This window comes from Epinephelus lanceolatus, chromosome 24 (assembly GCF_041903045.1).
Source record: "Epinephelus lanceolatus isolate andai-2023 chromosome 24, ASM4190304v1, whole genome shotgun sequence".
Lineage (NCBI taxonomy): Eukaryota > Metazoa > Chordata > Actinopteri > Perciformes > Serranidae > Epinephelus > Epinephelus lanceolatus.
In genome coordinates, this window is record NC_135757.1 from 4,981,416 (window position 1) to 4,997,928 (window position 16,513).

Consider the following 16,513-nt stretch of genomic DNA (forward strand, 5'->3'; position numbering starts at 1 on the left):
GTCTTTTTTTAGGTAATTTTGTGTTTTTTTTGTGGTCATTTTGTGTCTTTTTTGTCCTTTTGTGTCTCCTTGTGGTTGTTTTTTGTCCTTTTGTACTCATTTTGAGTTTTTTGTAGGTAATTTTGTGTTTTTTTGTGGTCATTTTGTGTCATTTTTAGGTAATTTTGTGGGGTTTTTTTGTGGTCATTTTGTGTCTTTTTTGTCATTTTGTCTCTCCTTGTGGTTGTTTTTTGTCCTTTTGTACTTATTTTGTGTTTTTTTGTGGTCATTTTGTGTCTTTTTTTAGGTAATTTTGTGTTTTTTTGTGGTCATTTTGTGTCTTTTTTGTCCTTTTGTGTCTCCTTGTGGTTGTTTTTTGTCCTTTTGTACTCATTTTGAGTTTTTTGTAGGTAATTTTGTGTTTTTTTGTGGTCATTTTGTGTCATTTTTAGGTAATTTTGTGTTTTTTTTTGTGGTCATTTTGTGTCTTTTTTGTCATTTTGTCTCTCCTTGTGGTTGTTTTTTGTCCTTTTGTACTCATTTTGAGTTTTTTGTAGGTAATTTTGTGTTTTTTTGTGGTCATTTTGTGTCATTTTTAGGTAATTTTGTGTTTTTTTTTGTGGTCATTTTGTGTCTTTTTTGTCATTTTGTGTCTCCTTGTGGTTGTTTTTTTGTCTTTTTGTATTCATTTTGAGTCTTTTTTAGGTAATTTTGTGGGGTTTTTTGTGGTCATTTTGTGTCTTTTTTTAGGTAATTTTGTGTTTTTTTGTGGTCATTTTGTGTCTTTTTTGTCATTTTGTCTCTCCTTGTAGTTGTTTTTGTCCTTTTGTATTCATTTTGAGTCTTTTTTAGGTAATTTTGTGTTTTTTTTGTGGTCATTTTGTGTCTTTTTTGTCATTTTGTGTCTCCTTGTAGTTGTTTTTGTCCTTTTGTACTCATTTTGAGGTTTTTTTTAGGTAATTTTGTGTTTTTTTGTGGTCATTTTGTGTCTTTTTTGTCATTTTGTGTCTCCTTGTAGTTGTTTTTGTCCTTTTGTACTCATTTTGAGTTTTTTTTTTAGGTAATTTTGTGTTTTTTTGTGGTCATTTTGTGTCTTTTTTGTCATTTTGTGTCTCCTTGTTGTTGTTCTTTGTCTTTTTGTACTTATTTTGTGTTTTTTTGTGGTCATTTTGTGTCTTTTTTTAGGTAATTTTGTGTTTTTTTGTGGTCATTTTGTGTCTTTTTTGTCCTTTTGTGTCTCCTTGTGGTTGTTTTTTGTCCTTTTGTACTCATTTTGAGTTTTTTGTAGGTAATTTTGTGTTTTTTTGTGGTCATTTTGTGTCATTTTTAGGTAATTTTGTGTTTTTTTTTGTGGTCATTTTGTGTCTTTTTTGTCATTTTGTCTCTCCTTGTGGTTGTTTTTTGTCCTTTTGTACTCATTTTGAGTTTTTTGTAGGTAATTTTGTGTTTTTTGTGGTCATTTTGTGTCATTTTTAGGTAATTTTGTGTTTTTTTTTGTGGTCATTTTGTGTCTTTTTTGTCATTTTGTGTCTCCTTGTGGTTGTTTTTTTGTCTTTTTGTATTCATTTTGAGTCTTTTTTAGGTAATTTTGTGGGGTTTTTTGTGGTCATTTTGTGTCTTTTTTTAGGTAATTTTGTGTTTTTTTGTGGTCATTTTGTGTCTTTTTTGTCATTTTGTCTCTCCTTGTAGTTGTTTTTGTCCTTTTGTACTCATTTTGAGGTTTTTTTTAGGTAATTTTGTGTTTTTTTGTGGTCATTTTGTGTCTTTTTGTCATTTTGTGTCTCCTTGTAGTTGTTTTTGTCCTTTTGTACTCATTTTGAGTTTTTTTTTTAGGTAATTTTGTGTTTTTTTGTGGTCATTTTGTGTCTTTTTTGTCATTTTGTGTCTCCTTGTTGTTGTTCTTTGTCTTTTTGTACTCATTTTGAGTCTTTTTTTAGGTAATTTTGTGGGGGTTTTTTGGTCATTTTGTGTCTTTTTTTTTAGGTAATTTTGTGGGGGTTTTTTTGGTCATTTTGTGTCTTTTTTGTCATTTTGTGTCTCCTTGTGGTTGTTTTTTGTCTTTTTGTACTCATTTTGAGTCTTTTTTAGGTAATTTTGTGGGTTTTTTTCGTGGTCATTTTGTGTCTTTTTTGTCATTTTGTGTCTCCTTGTGGTTGTTTTTTGTCTTTTTGTATTCATTTTGAGTCTTTTTTAGGTAATTTTGTGGTTTTTTTGTGGTCATTTTGTGTTTTTTTTGTGGTCATTTTGTGTCTTTTTTAGGTAATTTTGTGTTTTTTTGTGGTCATTTTGTGTTTTTTTAGGTAATTTTGTGTTTTTTTTGTGGTCATTTTGTGTTTTTTTTTGTGGTCATTTTGTGTCTTTTTTAGGTAATTTTGTGTTTTTTTGTGGTCATTTTGTGTTTTTTTGTGGTCATTTTGTGTCTTTTTTAGGTAATTTTGTGTTTTTTTTGTGGTCATTTTGTGTTTTTTTGTGGTCATTTTGTGTCTTTTTTAGGTAATTTTGTGTTTTTTTTTGTGGTCATTTTGTGTCTTTTTTGTCATTTTGTGTCTCCTTGTGGTTGTTTTTTGTCTTTTTGTAGTCATTTTGAGTCTTTTTTAGGTAATTTCGTGGGTTTTTTTCATGGTCATTTTGTGTCGGTTCTTCGTCATTTTTGTCTCTTTGTAGTGCATTTGCATTTCTTTGTGGTCTTTTTATGTCTCTTTTGTGTTCATTTGACATTTTGCCAGTGAAGGCCAGGGGGCCCACTCACACTTTGGGCCCCCTGGCCTGTGATCGGTAGGCCTGTTCAGTAATCCATCCATGAGTATAGCCGTTCAGGTGGTTTAGTCAAGAGAACACTGCTCGGCAACAGCACCATAGATGTTGCTGTCGACGTCTAGAAAGCTCACAGTTTTGCAAGCTATTGTAATGGCAAAGCATCTCCAAGTCATCAAATATTTTGTCAGTGGACTTTCACTTCTACATGTGACGCCTAAGGTTTCCTCCTGCGTCTGTTGTTCCAGGACACAATCTCAACATATGATTGTTACGTGCATTTTGTCTTTTCAAAATACACTTCCATTTTCACAGGAAATGCACAGTTTCTGCTCATTAGAGGCATACGGTCTTTCAAAATAATCTTACAATGACCTCGTTTTACATTTATGTCCTTATGCAACAGAAGCATGTGAATAAGCTGACAAAAGAACAAAATGGCTTGGCTCAACATTCATACAAGAAGGGGTGCCCAGTAGCCCAGTGGGTAGAGTGGGTGTCCTTGCCGCAGTGGCCATGTGTTCGATTCCTTTGCTGCTTGTCATTCTCTCTCTTACCCTTTTACACTTAGTCTATCCTATCTTATAAAGGCGTAAAAAGCCAAAAAATAATCTTAAAAAATAGCATCCACACAGGAAGCGAACAGCAGTCTCCTGGGTGAAAGTCCGGGGTCTGTTTGACCAATCGATCCCCGCTCCCGCCCACCCTGTAGGGACTTTCCACCTCTATATATTACCTTGTTACCTTGTGACAAAGGAGAAAGACGAGACCACTGGGAATATCAAGTTTTTCCTCAGACGTATGAAATTAGGAACAAAAACACTGTACGACTGAAATTAAAATTACAATTTATTGCCTCCGCCATTCCTTAAAAACCTCAGCAAACACTTCACAGCTTGATGATGTGCATGGCAACTGAGATTTTAATATTTTATATATCATTATAAATTATGTTTTTATAATAATACACATAATATTAATTCAGTCTATGTTTATTTTTTTTTTTGCATTTTCCCCTTGTGTTACCTCTAATTTGGTCCCCAGCTAGAGCTTCACTTTGACTTTAAGTGTGTTATAGCAGCACATTAATGCTCATTGTTCCCAAATGACATATTAAAGAGTCACCTAACACCTGACCTACATGTCACGGTGTCCTGACCGTACCCTTGAGTACATTTCTGCATCGCTGCATGAAGACAAAATAAGATTTTGCGAGTGTTTTTCACCCTGGGCTGATGCGCCACAGCACCAAAGACAACACTAACTGTATGTGCATATGAATTTTTAAAATCTTTTTTACTGGACACATCACCTTTTGAGAACGACCTCTTGGAACGCCGCAGCAGGCGAGAACGTGACAGCCTGATTTGAGGCTTGTATGGGAAACTCCATCCTTCCATTCATCATTCATGCTTGCATCTTAAAGTGTCCACTTGTCCTTGGCGCTGTCCTGCAGCTCTCTCTGCCACACACACACACATTACAAACACACACACACACCATCTCTCCCCTCAACTATTAACATTTCGATGCGTATGCTCGCAGTTTTAGATGTATTTACATCCTTTGTTGCTCTGCAATGCACTTTGCAAGCAACCTGCTTTTTGTTAAAAGCACTTTGTCGATAAATTTGACTTCCCTCAACACTCAATACTGAGTCCATTAAGCTGCAGAGCCATGGGGCTACTCTGTGCACAAGGGCCACTGGTTCCAGTAAGGTATATCTGCTGAGCTCTCATTAGCAAGCATCATCATACGTAATTCTGGCACGTGTAATGCCATTAGAGGGGATTTGGCATCTGATAGTTGAGTAATGGGATTAGCTGGGCGGTAAATCTCCAGGGCCAGAACTGTAGGTCTTCCCCACTCAAAGGAAGACAGATAGATGCACAAGCCAGGCCGCCTTCTCCACACGAGCGTAATGCAAGTCATCCCTTTGTCATGGCTGGATGCCTCCTAATGTGTGCTCTGTTTCTTTTCATTTTACACAGCTGGCTGTGTTAAGGAAAACGCCTGACAGTTAGTATGATTGTAGGAACAGCTTTCCCAACCTCAGGGTCAGGTTATACTGTGTAGAGTCAGTGGCGAAAGATACAGAAATAACTGGTGTGAGGGTTTCCAAAGCACTTCTGAGTATGCTGGCCGCTTTAAAGGGACAGTTCACCCCCAAACTCAAAAACACATATCCTCCCTCTTACCTGTAGAGCTGTTTATCAGTCTAGGTCATTTTGGTGTGAGTTGACGAGTCTTGGTGATATGTATGCTTTCTCTCCAAGGTAATTTGTTCATACCGTAATTTTATGTCTTTTTTGAATCACTTGTGGTCATTTTGAGTCTCCTGACAGTTGTTTTGTGTCTCTTTGCAGGTCCTTTGCATCTAAATCTGTTTTTCGATGTCTCTTTGTGGTTGTAATTTGTCTTTTTGCAATTTTTTTTGTGTCTCCTTGTGGTCATTTTGAGTCTCTGCTGTTATTCTGTGTCTCCTTGCTGTTGCTTTGTGTCTCTTTGTAGCTGAAATGCATCTAATTGTGGTCTTTTGATGTCTCTCTGTGGTCATTTTGCGTCTCTTTGCGGTTGTTTTGTGTCTCTTTGCAATGATTTTGAGTCTCTTTGCTGTTATTTTGTGTCTCTTTGTAGCTGTTTTGCATTTGTGGTCTTTTGGTGTCTCTCTGTGGTCATTTTGAGTCTCCTTGCAGTTATTTTGTGTCACCTAGTGGTTGTTTTGTGTCTCTCTGTGGTCATTTTGAGTCTCTTTGAAGTTATTTTTTGTCTCCTAGTGGTTGTTTTGTGTCTCTCTGCAGTTCCTTTGCATCTAAGTCTGGTCTTTTGATGTCTTTTTGTGGTTGTAATGTGTGTCTTTGCAGTTGTTTTGTGTCTCTTTGCAATGATTTTGAGTCTCTTTGCTGTTATTTTGTGTCTCTTTGTAGCTGTTTTGCATTTGTGGTCTTTTGGTGTCTCTCTGTGGTCATTTTGAGTCTCTTTGCAGTTATTTTGTGTCACCTAGTGGTTGTTTTGTGTCTGTTTGTGGTCATTTTGAGTCTCTTTGAAGTTATTTTTTGTCTCCTAGTGGTTGTTTTGTGTCTCTCTGCAGTTCCTTTGCATCTAAGTCTGGTCTTTTGATGTCTTTTTGTGGTTGTAATGTGTGTCTTTGCAGTTGTTTTGTGTCTCTTTGCAATGATTTTGAGTCTCTTTGCTGTTATTTTGTGTCTCTTTGTAGCTGTTTTGCATTTGTGGTCTTTTGGTGTCTCTCTGTGGTCATTTTGAGTCTCTTTGCAGTTATTTTGTGTCTCCTAGTGGTTGTTTTGTGTCTCTCTGCAGTTCCTTTGCATCTAAGTCTGGTCTTTTGATGTCTTTTTGTGGTTGTAATGTGTGTCTTTGCAGTTGTTTTGTGTCTCTTTGCAATGATTTTGAGTCTCTTTGCTGTTATTTTGTGTCTCTTTGTAGCTGTTTTGCATTTGTGGTCTTTTGGTGTCTCTCTGTGGTCATTCTGAGTCTCCTTGCAGTTATTTTGTGTCACCTAGTGGTTGTTTTGTGTCTCTCTGTGGTCATTTTGAGTCTCTTTGAAGTTATTTTTTGTCTCCTAGTGGTTGTTTTGTGTCTCTCTGCAGTTCCTTTGCATCTAAGTCTGGTCTTTTGATGTCTTTTTGTGGTTGTAATGTGTGTCTTTGCAGTTGTTTCATGTCTCTTTGCAATGATTTTGAGTCTCTTTGCTGTTATTTTGTGTCTCTTTGTAGCTGTTTTGCATTTGTGGTCTTTTGGTGTCTCTCTGTGGTCATTTTGAGTCTCTTTGCAGTTATTTTGTGTCTCCTAGTGGTTGTTTTGTGTCTCTCTGCAGTTCCTTTGCATCTAAGTCTGGTCTTTTGATGTCTTTTTGTGGTTGTAATGTGTGTCTTTGCAGTTGTTTTGTGTCTCTTTGCAATGATTTTGAGTCTCTTTGCTGTTATTTTGTGTCTCTTTGTAGCTGTTTTGCATTTGTGGTCTTTTGGTGTCTCTCTGTGGTCATTCTGAGTCTCCTTGCAGTTATTTTGTGTCACCTAGTGGTTGTTTTGTGTCTGTTTGTGGTCATTTTGAGTCTCTTTGCAGTTATTTTGTGTCTCCTAGTGGTTGTTTTGTGTCTCTCTGCAGTTCCTTTGCATCTAAGTCTGGTCTTTTGATGTCTTTTTGTGGTTGTAATGTGTGTCTTTGCAGTTGTTTTGTGTCTCTTTGCAATGATTTTGAGTCTCTTTGCTGTTATTTTGTGTCTCTTTGTAGCTGTTTTGCATTTGTGGTCTTTTGGTGTCTCTCTGTGGTCATTTTGAGTCTCCTTGCAGTTATTTTGTGTCTCCTAGTGGTTGTTTTGTGTCTGTTTGTGGTCATTTTGAGTCTCTTTGCAGTTATTTTGTGTCTCCTAGTGGTTGTTTTGTGTCTCTCTGCAGTTCCTTTGCATCTAAGTCTGGTCTTTTGATGTCTTTTTGTGGTTGTAATGTGTGTCTTTGCAGTTGTTTTATGTCTCTTTGCAATGATTTTGAGTCTCTTTGCTGTTATTTTGTGTCTCTTTGTAGCTGTTTTGCATTTGTGGTCTTTTGGTGTCTCTCTGTGGTCATTTTGAGTCTCTTTGCAGTTATTTTGTGTCTCCTAGTGGTTGTTTTGTGTCTCTCTGCAGTTCCTTTGCATCTAAGTCTGGTCTTTTGATGTCTTTTTGTGGTTGTAATGTGTGTCTTTGCAGTTGTTTTGTGTCTCTTTGCAATGATTTTGAGTCTCTTTGCTGTTATTTTGTGTCTCTTTGTAGCTGTTTTGCATTTGTGGTCTTTTGGTGTCTCTCTGTGGTCATTCTGAGTCTCCTTGCAGTTATTTTGTGTCACCTAGTGGTTGTTTTGTGTCTGTTTGTGGTCATTTTGAGTCTCTTTGAAGTTATTTTGTGTCTCCTAGTGGTTGTTTTGTGTCTCTCTGCAGTTCCTTTGCATCTAAGTCTGGTCTTTTGATGTCTTTTTGTGGTTGTAATGTGTGTCTTTGCAGTTGTTTTGTGTCTCTTTGCAATGATTTTGAGTCTCTTTGCTGTTATTTTGTGTCTCTTTGTAGCTGTTTTGCATTTGTGGTCTTTTGGTGTCTCTCTGTGGTCATTTTGAGTCTCCTTGCAGTTATTTTGTGTCTCCTAGTGGTTGTTTTGTGTCTGTTTGTGGTCATTTTGAGTCTCTTTGCAGTTATTTTGTGTCTCCTAGTGGTTGTTTTGTGTCTCTCTGCAGTTCCTTTGCATCTAAGTCTGGTCTTTTGATGTCTTTTTGTGGTTGTAATGTGTGTCTTTGCAGTTGTTTTGTGTCTCTTTGCAATGATTTTGAGTCTCTTTGCTGTTATTTTGTGTCTCTTTGTAGCTGTTTTGCATTTGTGGTCTTTTGGTGTCTCTCTGTGGTCATTCTGAGTCTCCTTGCAGTTATTTTGTGTCACCTAGTGGTTGTTTTGTGTCTGTTTGTGGTCATTTTGAGTCTCTTTGAAGTTATTTTTTGTCTCCTAGTGGTTGTTTTGTGTCTCTCTGCAGTTCCTTTGCATCTAAGTCTGGTCTTTTGATGTCTTTTTGTGGTTGTAATGTGTGTCTTTGCAGTTGTTTTGTGTCTCTTTGCAATGATTTTGAGTCTCTTTGCTGTTATTTTGTGTCTCTTTGTAGCTGTTTTGCATTTGTGGTCTTTTGGTGTCTCTCTGTGGTCATTTTGAGTCTCTTTGCAGTTATTTTGTGTCTCCTAGTGGTTGTTTTGTGTCTCTCTGCAGTTCCTTTGCATCTAAGTCTGGTCTTTTGATGTCTTTTTGTGGTTGTAATGTGTGTCTTTGCAGTTGTTTTGTGTCTCTTTGCAATGATTTTGAGTCTCTTTGCTGTTATTTTGTGTCTCTTTGTAGCTGTTTTGCATTTGTGGTCTTTTGGTGTCTCTCTGTGGTCATTCTGAGTCTCCTTGCAGTTATTTTGTGTCACCTAGTGGTTGTTTTGTGTCTCTCTGTGGTCATTTTGAGTCTCTTTGAAGTTATTTTTTGTCTCCTAGTGGTTGTTTTGTGTCTCTCTGCAGTTCCTTTGCATCTAAGTCTGGTCTTTTGATTTCTTTTTGTGGTTGTAATGTGTGTCTTTGCAGTTGTTTTGTGTCTCTTTGCAATGATTTTGAGTCTCTTTGCTGTTATTTTGTGTCTCTTTGTAGCTGTTTTGCATTTGTGGTCTTTTGGTGTCTCTCTGTGGTCATTCTGAGTCTCCTTGCAGTTATTTTGTGTCACCTAGTGGTTGTTTTGTGTCTGTTTGTGGTCATTTTGAGTCTCTTTGCAGTTATTTTGTGTCTCCTAGTGGTTGTTTTGTGTCTCTCTGCAGTTCCTTTGCATCTAAGTCTGGTCTTTTGATGTCTTTTTGTGGTTGTAATGTGTGTCTTTGCAGTTGTTTTGTGTCTCTTTGCAATGATTTTGAGTCTCTTTGCTGTTATTTTGTGTCTCTTTGTAGCTGTTTTACATTTAATTGTGGTCTTTTGGTGTCTCTCTGTGGTCATTCTGAGTCTCTTTGCAGTTATTTTGTGTCTCCTAGTAGTTGTTTTGTGTCTCTCTGCAGTTCCTTTGCATCTAAATCTGGTTTTTTGATGTCTCTTTGTGGTTGTAATTTGTCTCTGTGTGTTTTTTTGTGTCTCTTTGTAGTCATTTTGAGTCTCTGCTGTTATTTTGTGTCTCTTTGTAGCTGAAATGCATCTAATTGTGGTCTTTTGATGTCTCTCTGTGGTCATTTTGCGCCTCTTTGCGGTTGTTTTGTGTCTCTTTGCAATGATTTTGAGTCTCTTTGCTGTTATTTTGTGTCTCTTTGTAGCTGTTTTGCATTTGTGGTCTTTTGGTGTCTCTCTGTGGTCATTCTGAGTCTCCTTGCAGTTATTTTTTGTCTCCTAGTGGTTGTTTTGTGTCTCTCTGCAGTTCCTTTGCATCTAAATCTGGTCTTTTGGTGTCTCTTTGTGGTCATTCTGAGTCTCTTTGCAGTTATTTTGTGTCTCCTAGTGGTTGTTTTGTGTCTCTCTGCAGTTCCTTTGCATCTAAGTCTGGTCTTTTGATGTCTTTTTGTGGTCATTTTGAGTCTCTTTGCAGTTGTTTTGTGTCTCTCTGTGGTGTTTTGCCTGTTTTTGTAGTTGCTTTGTGTCTCTTTGTAGCTCCTTTGCATCTAACTGTCATCTTTTTATGTCTCTTTGTGGTCATTTTTGGGTCTCTTCCTGGTCAGTACGTGTTCATTTAAGTGACATTTTGCAAGTGGAGGCCAGGGGGGCCCTAACATTTTGGGCCCCTGGGCCAGTGCGCGGTTGGCCCTTTCAGTAATTCCATCCCTGGCTATGCATGATTTAAGTTCCTTTCTGTTTGCCACAAAGTTTTCCACAGACACAAAGGTGTATAAGATGTTATATTTTTGATCATATGTTTGGACTTTATTTATGTTCCGGGTCAGTCAGACTAAACTTGACTTTTCTCTTGTTGAAAACTTGCCTTAATTCAGCATTTATTTCCATTTTGTATCAAAGTGAAAGGCCTAGCCTCTCCTGTCACTCTCAACCAGCCATACAAACAAGTGTTGAAGAAGAAAACACTTCACCGTACAGTTCAGGGAACTCTCCTTCTATAACTATATTTACCTGCATCACTGCAGTGCTTTCAGTGACCTCGCAGCAAAGTTAGAAAGAGACAAACAGCTGAATGACGACATGAGAACGCATCATGGAGTCTCAGCAAGGCCAGAGGAAGAATCGTGTTTCCTCCTCTGAAAGGGTGTCTTGCTATAAGATGCTCCTGGTATTAAACTCATGGTTAACGTAGGTCGGATGATGATAACAGTGTCATGGTTACGAGCAGACGGAGAGTATAATGCTGCAGACAGATTCCAGAGATGTTTATTTTCTCTAAGATCGTAAAAATATAAGAATTATTGTGTGGGTCATTTAAAATGGATGAATAGGAATACTGCGTCTCCTGAGAAATTAATACAATATATTCATTTACTGCACTGTAATATAATTGTGTGGAGTGGTGTTATAGTTTTAAAGATTCTGTCAAACTGTGATTAAAAACTAACAAACTGCAGTGTGGCTTATTTTACTTTACATCTGCAGAGTTTAGTCTGACGCAGTGCAGTATGGGACACTTACATCGCTCTGAACATAAGTTGAAACGGCTGTATTCAGCAAATTTAGTGTAAATAAATGTATGTTTTGTGGGAAAGATTGATCTGAGGGTCATTTTATAAAATATTAATAAAAAAATAAGAATAATCTGACAACTAATTTATGGTGGAGCAAGAATCGTGCATGTTCCTGCCGATCAATCAGGGAGGCTCAAGTAAGAATATTTTTCGCTTTGGGGGGGGTGTCAAAAAAATAAAATATAATAAAATAAAATAAAAATCTATATATTCAGAATCTTCTGGGTCTCAGGAGGCTATTTATTTATTTTTTATGTACTTTTTTTTTTTTTTTTTTACATGTTTTGTGTTTGTCTCTGCATTTTCCTGCCAGTCAGGGAGGCTCAAGTAAAATGAAATAAAATACAATAAAGAAAATAAAAGAACAGAAAATAGATTAAAATAAAATAAAATAAAGAAAATAAAAGAACAGAAAATAGATTGAAATAAAATAAAGAAAATAAAAGAACAGAAAATAGATTAAAATAAAATAAAATAAAGAAAATAAAAGAACAGAAAATAGATTAAAATAAAATAAAGAAAATAAAAGAACAGAAAATAGATTAAAATAAAATGAAATAAAATAAAGAGAATAAAATAATAGAAAAGGTATTAAAATAAAATAAAACAAGATAAAGAAAATAAAAGAACATAAAAATAAAATAATGAAAATAAAAGAACAGAAAATGCATTAACATAAAATAGAACAGAATAAAGAAAATAAAAGAACAGAAAATATATTAAAATAAAACAAAACAAGATAAAGAAAATAAAAGAACAGAAAAATACAATAAAAGAACAGAAAATAGATTAAAATAGAAAAAAAATAATAGAATAAATAAAAAAATAACAGAAAATAGACTGAAATAAAATAAAATAGAATAAAGAAAATAAAAGAACAGAAAATAGATTAAAATAAAATGAAATAGAAAAGAACAGAAAAATAGAATTAAATAAAGAAAATAAAAGAACAGAAAATAGATTAAAATAAAATAAAATATAAAAGAACAGAGAAATAAAAGAAAATAAAGACAATAAAAGGACAGAAAATAGATTAAAATAAAATAAAATAGAAAAGAACAGGAAAATAAAATAAAATAGAAAATAACAGAAAAATAAAAGAAAATAAAGAAAATAAAAGAACAGAAAATAGATTAAAATAACATGAAATTAAATTTAAAAAAAAGATGTAGCTCTATAAATTAGAATTGAAAACAGACAAAATAAAAACCAAACCACAATCTCAGATCAGTCGGTGACATGTTGGCTACTGCTTTTCATTTATTGTGAATAAAGCAGAAAACTCTTCTGTATAATTTCAGAGATAGTCGACACTGATATCTGATTATACGTGGTAAGGTCTCTCTTTCATATGATATCTGCAGAGGAAGGTCTCTGAAAACAAGTGTAGCATAACAGCTTTTGATGCTGCTGCGTTACTGTTATGACCCTGCTTTATATTTCTAATTGACAGTTCCCTCTTTCAGGTGAAATAACCATTTCTCGGTGCACAGCCTCCCACACAGATGATGAGAACCATCCCTATTGATGATGAAGGCTGTGTTACTGGGTGGTCATTTTGCAGCAAGGTGAAGTATGAAGACCATGCATGAGTTTGTGCAGGGTTCAACCTAAATTCCTGGAATTTAATTAGTTAACCATTTGTGACGCAAGACAAAGGAATCTAACCTAATCTAATCTCACAGTGCTTTGGTGAGCATAACCACAATGCCCTGATATGTAATCAGATGCTTTTGGATGCATGTTTCTAATATTTTTTCACTGAGCAATCTTTTAAAATGATAAACATCCCCCACATTTCCTGGACAGAGCCGAGCTCTTTCCATCTACAGAGAGCGAGAGAGTTCATTTGTGATGAAAGGTCAAAATCACTGCCAGGGGAATAACATCTACAGGAACTGAACTCCTCACCCGGCCTGTGTTAGTGCCTCAAGCTGGAGCCATTAGGCCACGCACAGGTCCGTGTGCTGCACTGAAGATGAAAGCCAACACTCAGATATAGAACAGGTGACTCAGCTTGCAGCTTGGCAGAGAAATCCCCCGAGACCTTTGACCTCCTAATCGTTGAGCAGCGCTTATGGTTGGAGATCTGCTCCAGGCTATTAGAGAGATTAGTGTCATGCAGATTTGGGAATGGGCCAAGCCTATATCTGTACTTCATGGTATTCTCAGCATTTATCACTGAGCACCCAACCCATGTTGAAATCTGATATGTGAGAGTATAGTAGCACATAGTGCAGCATGGGGCTATATGGAAGCGCAATATGTGGTGACCTACATAGGTGGCAGCCTACATGTTATGTGTACGCTGCTTATTTAAAATATGATATATTTTATGGTCTCACCCTCAAAAAATATCACTATAACTGACTGTGGATGCTGTTTAACATCTCCTATAAAGCATCTCTTTATGACTGCTGTATATGTTGGACGTATGTTTATTAATACATGCCTGCAACATCCCATAACTGTGACTACATGTGATACATAGTAAACAATATTTCTGGGCTTTTCCTTATTTTGAAAAGATGACAGACTCCGGCTGCCCCTCTTTTCTTGTACGGCACACGCCAGAGCACAAAACGAGGAGCCCTCCCGAATAAAAACAATCCCCATCTCGTAAAGCTGTTTCATCAAGGTAGCGGAAATGGGCCGAGCTGATACCGGAAGTGAGCTATTCTGCCTCCAAAATGAAAATACACAATGTGACACAAGGGATGCTAAATTGACTCTATATATATTTGATTAGAGGTGGTTAATCCTTGCCTAGAAAATTAAAACGCATTGTTTAATGTAAAATAAGACACGTCAGGAGCCCCCAAATGTTGCCGTTTCGCCTCCATTATGAATTAATATTTTTTATAATTATAATTAAAAAATTAATTTGAATGAATATGTATTTAAAAACAAGAAAATTTATTGTAAAATTATTTTATTGAATTTAAAATTGTGCTTAATTTTTTTAACGTACATTTTAAAATGGTCTTTTTTATTGTATTCAATTGAAAAAAAAATTCATAGAAATTTTTGTTGTTTTACTGCTTTGCTGTTTTGCCTTTATTATATCTTAAAATATAACTGTACTTTAGTGAAGGTCATAAAACTAGATTTTGACACAGGGCTGTATCATTAGGTAACAGTGCAGGACCCATTTTAGTTGATGTGGTGCAAATTCCAAAATAGAAAAATAAAATAAAATATTTAAAAATGATATAAAGATTTTTTTTTAATTAATAGAATTTTAATTGTATAAAATAAAAATAAAAAACAGCCCCACTTTGCTAACTTAAAATATGATTATACTGAGGTCATAAAACTAGATTTGGACACAGGGCCATATCACTAGGTAACAGTGCAGGACCCATCTTAGTTGATGTGGTGTAAATTCCAAAATAGAAAAATAAAATAAAAAAATATTTAAAAATTAAATAAAGAAAAAAATATCTTTTAAAAATTAATAGAATTTTAATTGTTTAAAATAAAAATGAAAAACTGCCCACTTTGCTTACTTAAATTATAATTATACTGTAATCGTGGTCATAAAACAAGATTTGTACACAGGGCCATGTCACTAGGTAATAGTACAGGACCCATCTTAGTTGATGTGGTGCAAATCCCTAAAAACAAACAAACAAAACAACAAAATATATAATTTAATTAAATCTAAAATTGTATTTTTATATTAAAAAAATAAATAAAAATGTAGTAAGAGTAGAGAATTTTCTCTGTTACATTTCAGTTGGTTTAATAGACAAATTGACCTGGTTGTTCAATAAATTAATTTCAAATTGCACTTGTTTTCCGCTATCTGCCAATTTACATTCCTATTTGTACATTAGTGTTTTGATCTTTTTTGACACACATTTGACACACATACTGGAATATGGAAATTACTTAAAATGCTTTTAATTTTTTTTTAATTGAATAAATTATTAATATTACAAATACAAATTAAACTTTAGGTAGCCCATTAGAATAATGTAATCAATTGCGTTTTCAGTCTACTAGATAGATTTTACTGCCGGACAAAAATGGCTAAAGTGAGATGAACAGACTTAAAACAGATGCTGACAAAGTTTTTCTTTAGGGACATAATTTACAGTTACAATACAATTTAAAATTGCAATAATATTGTATATTGTTTTTATTAAAAAAATAATTAATTAAATGCCCCATCACTATAGATTGTAAAATAAATAAATAAAGTAGAATAAAATAAAATAAAATTAAAATAATGCCCATCACACATTCCGTTGTACCATTTTATTTTGAAACGCCTCACCGGAAGCTCCATATATAACTGCTGTTGATTTGACGCGGGCCAATGACGCCATCTTGAAATTGTCCCGACCAGAGGAGGCGAGGAGGAGACAGACTTGGGAAAAGCAGCTCGTCCTAAACTCGATAGCTCCATTAGCCACACGGATTAACGGCAGCTTTATGGTTTATTGCTAACATCTGATAGTTATCCCGCTTGTTCATCCGAGTCATTTCGACGGGGGACGGTTGTTTGGCCCACTTTGGAGAGGGCTAACCCACCGGAGGGAGCCTCGTAATCGGTTGTTTGTTTCCCTGCTGGAGCGGACGGAGCTCCGGTTGTGGCCGGGCAGCCCCGCCGGACTGTCGGACGAAACTGAGGCTTCCACTCGGAATATAACCACAGCAATACATGATTTAAACTTCCCGTGGCGGCGGTGGGAGACTAGAAATGCTGATTTCACCGCCGCTGGTAACGTTTTAAAGCTATGCGACGGAGCCTGCCGAGGAGAAGTTTGATTTGAGAGCGGAGTGCGCTTGATTTCCAGTCCGATGGATGTTAGCCCTGCCCGGCTGTGGCTCGGCTCCCTGCTCCGCTGCTCTCACGGTAACAGGTCAGACACCAACAGACAAAGGTGAACACGTCTGTTCAGGACAATGCTGCACACCTGGCAAGTACATGACAGCTCCGGCTTGAATGCCAACAAGTCGCCCTCCATTGCTTGTCTGTAAACCTGGAAATACCTCCAACCACCCCTCCTCTTCTTCACCCCTTCCTCCCCCTGTTATTTTTATGGACTTGCATTACCTGGGATATTTTGGATTTCCATATTGACATTTTTAAAGATGTCCTTTCTGCAGAGACAGTGCTCTCTGGAGCAGCAAGACATTTAATTTGACTGAGGCGTTTTTTAGATATTTTCTGGGGTGTTTTTGTTTTTTTATTCTCTTTCTAGACAGAGGATCAGATTCGGATGGAAAATGGGAGACGCCACCAAACTGGCCTTCGCCGTTTTCCTCATCTCCTGCTCTTCAGGTGGGTGTGGAGGGGGGGTTATGCATGGCTGTGGAGAACCCACTGTAATGCTTATTGTTGCCTCTGCAGAGTGCAATGCAACCCTGTGGGAAGGGGGGGGGGGGGGGGGGTCACACTCTGCCTCATTATGGATGCCTTTATTTTGCATCCTCCATGTGTGGATATGCATTGTACATGTTGCAGATGTCAGTAGAGAGCCTAAGATGGGGCCTGGGGACCTTTAGGGGCTCACACCAGCACACATTGGGCTTTTTAGGCTTTATTTAATAGCAGAATACAATGAACTGTTTGTTTGTGTGCCAATTTTTCCTCAATCATAA

At 36.2% G+C, this 16,513-nt stretch overlaps 1 protein-coding gene across 2 annotated transcripts in view; it reads left to right on the forward strand.

The window, feature by feature from the left end:
• Positions 1–15,232: 15,232 nt before the first annotated feature.
• The window catches only part of LOC117250046 (activin receptor type-2A), a 70,624-nt gene continuing 69,343 nt past the window's right edge, over positions 15,233–16,513 (forward strand). For both annotated transcript variants that reach the window (XM_033616012.2, XM_033616013.2), the window contains exon 1: positions 15,233–16,193. In XM_033616012.2, coding sequence (XP_033471903.1) covers positions 16,139–16,193 — 55 coding nt within the window. In that variant the 5' untranslated portion in view covers positions 15,233–16,138. The remainder of the gene's footprint in view (positions 16,194–16,513) is intronic.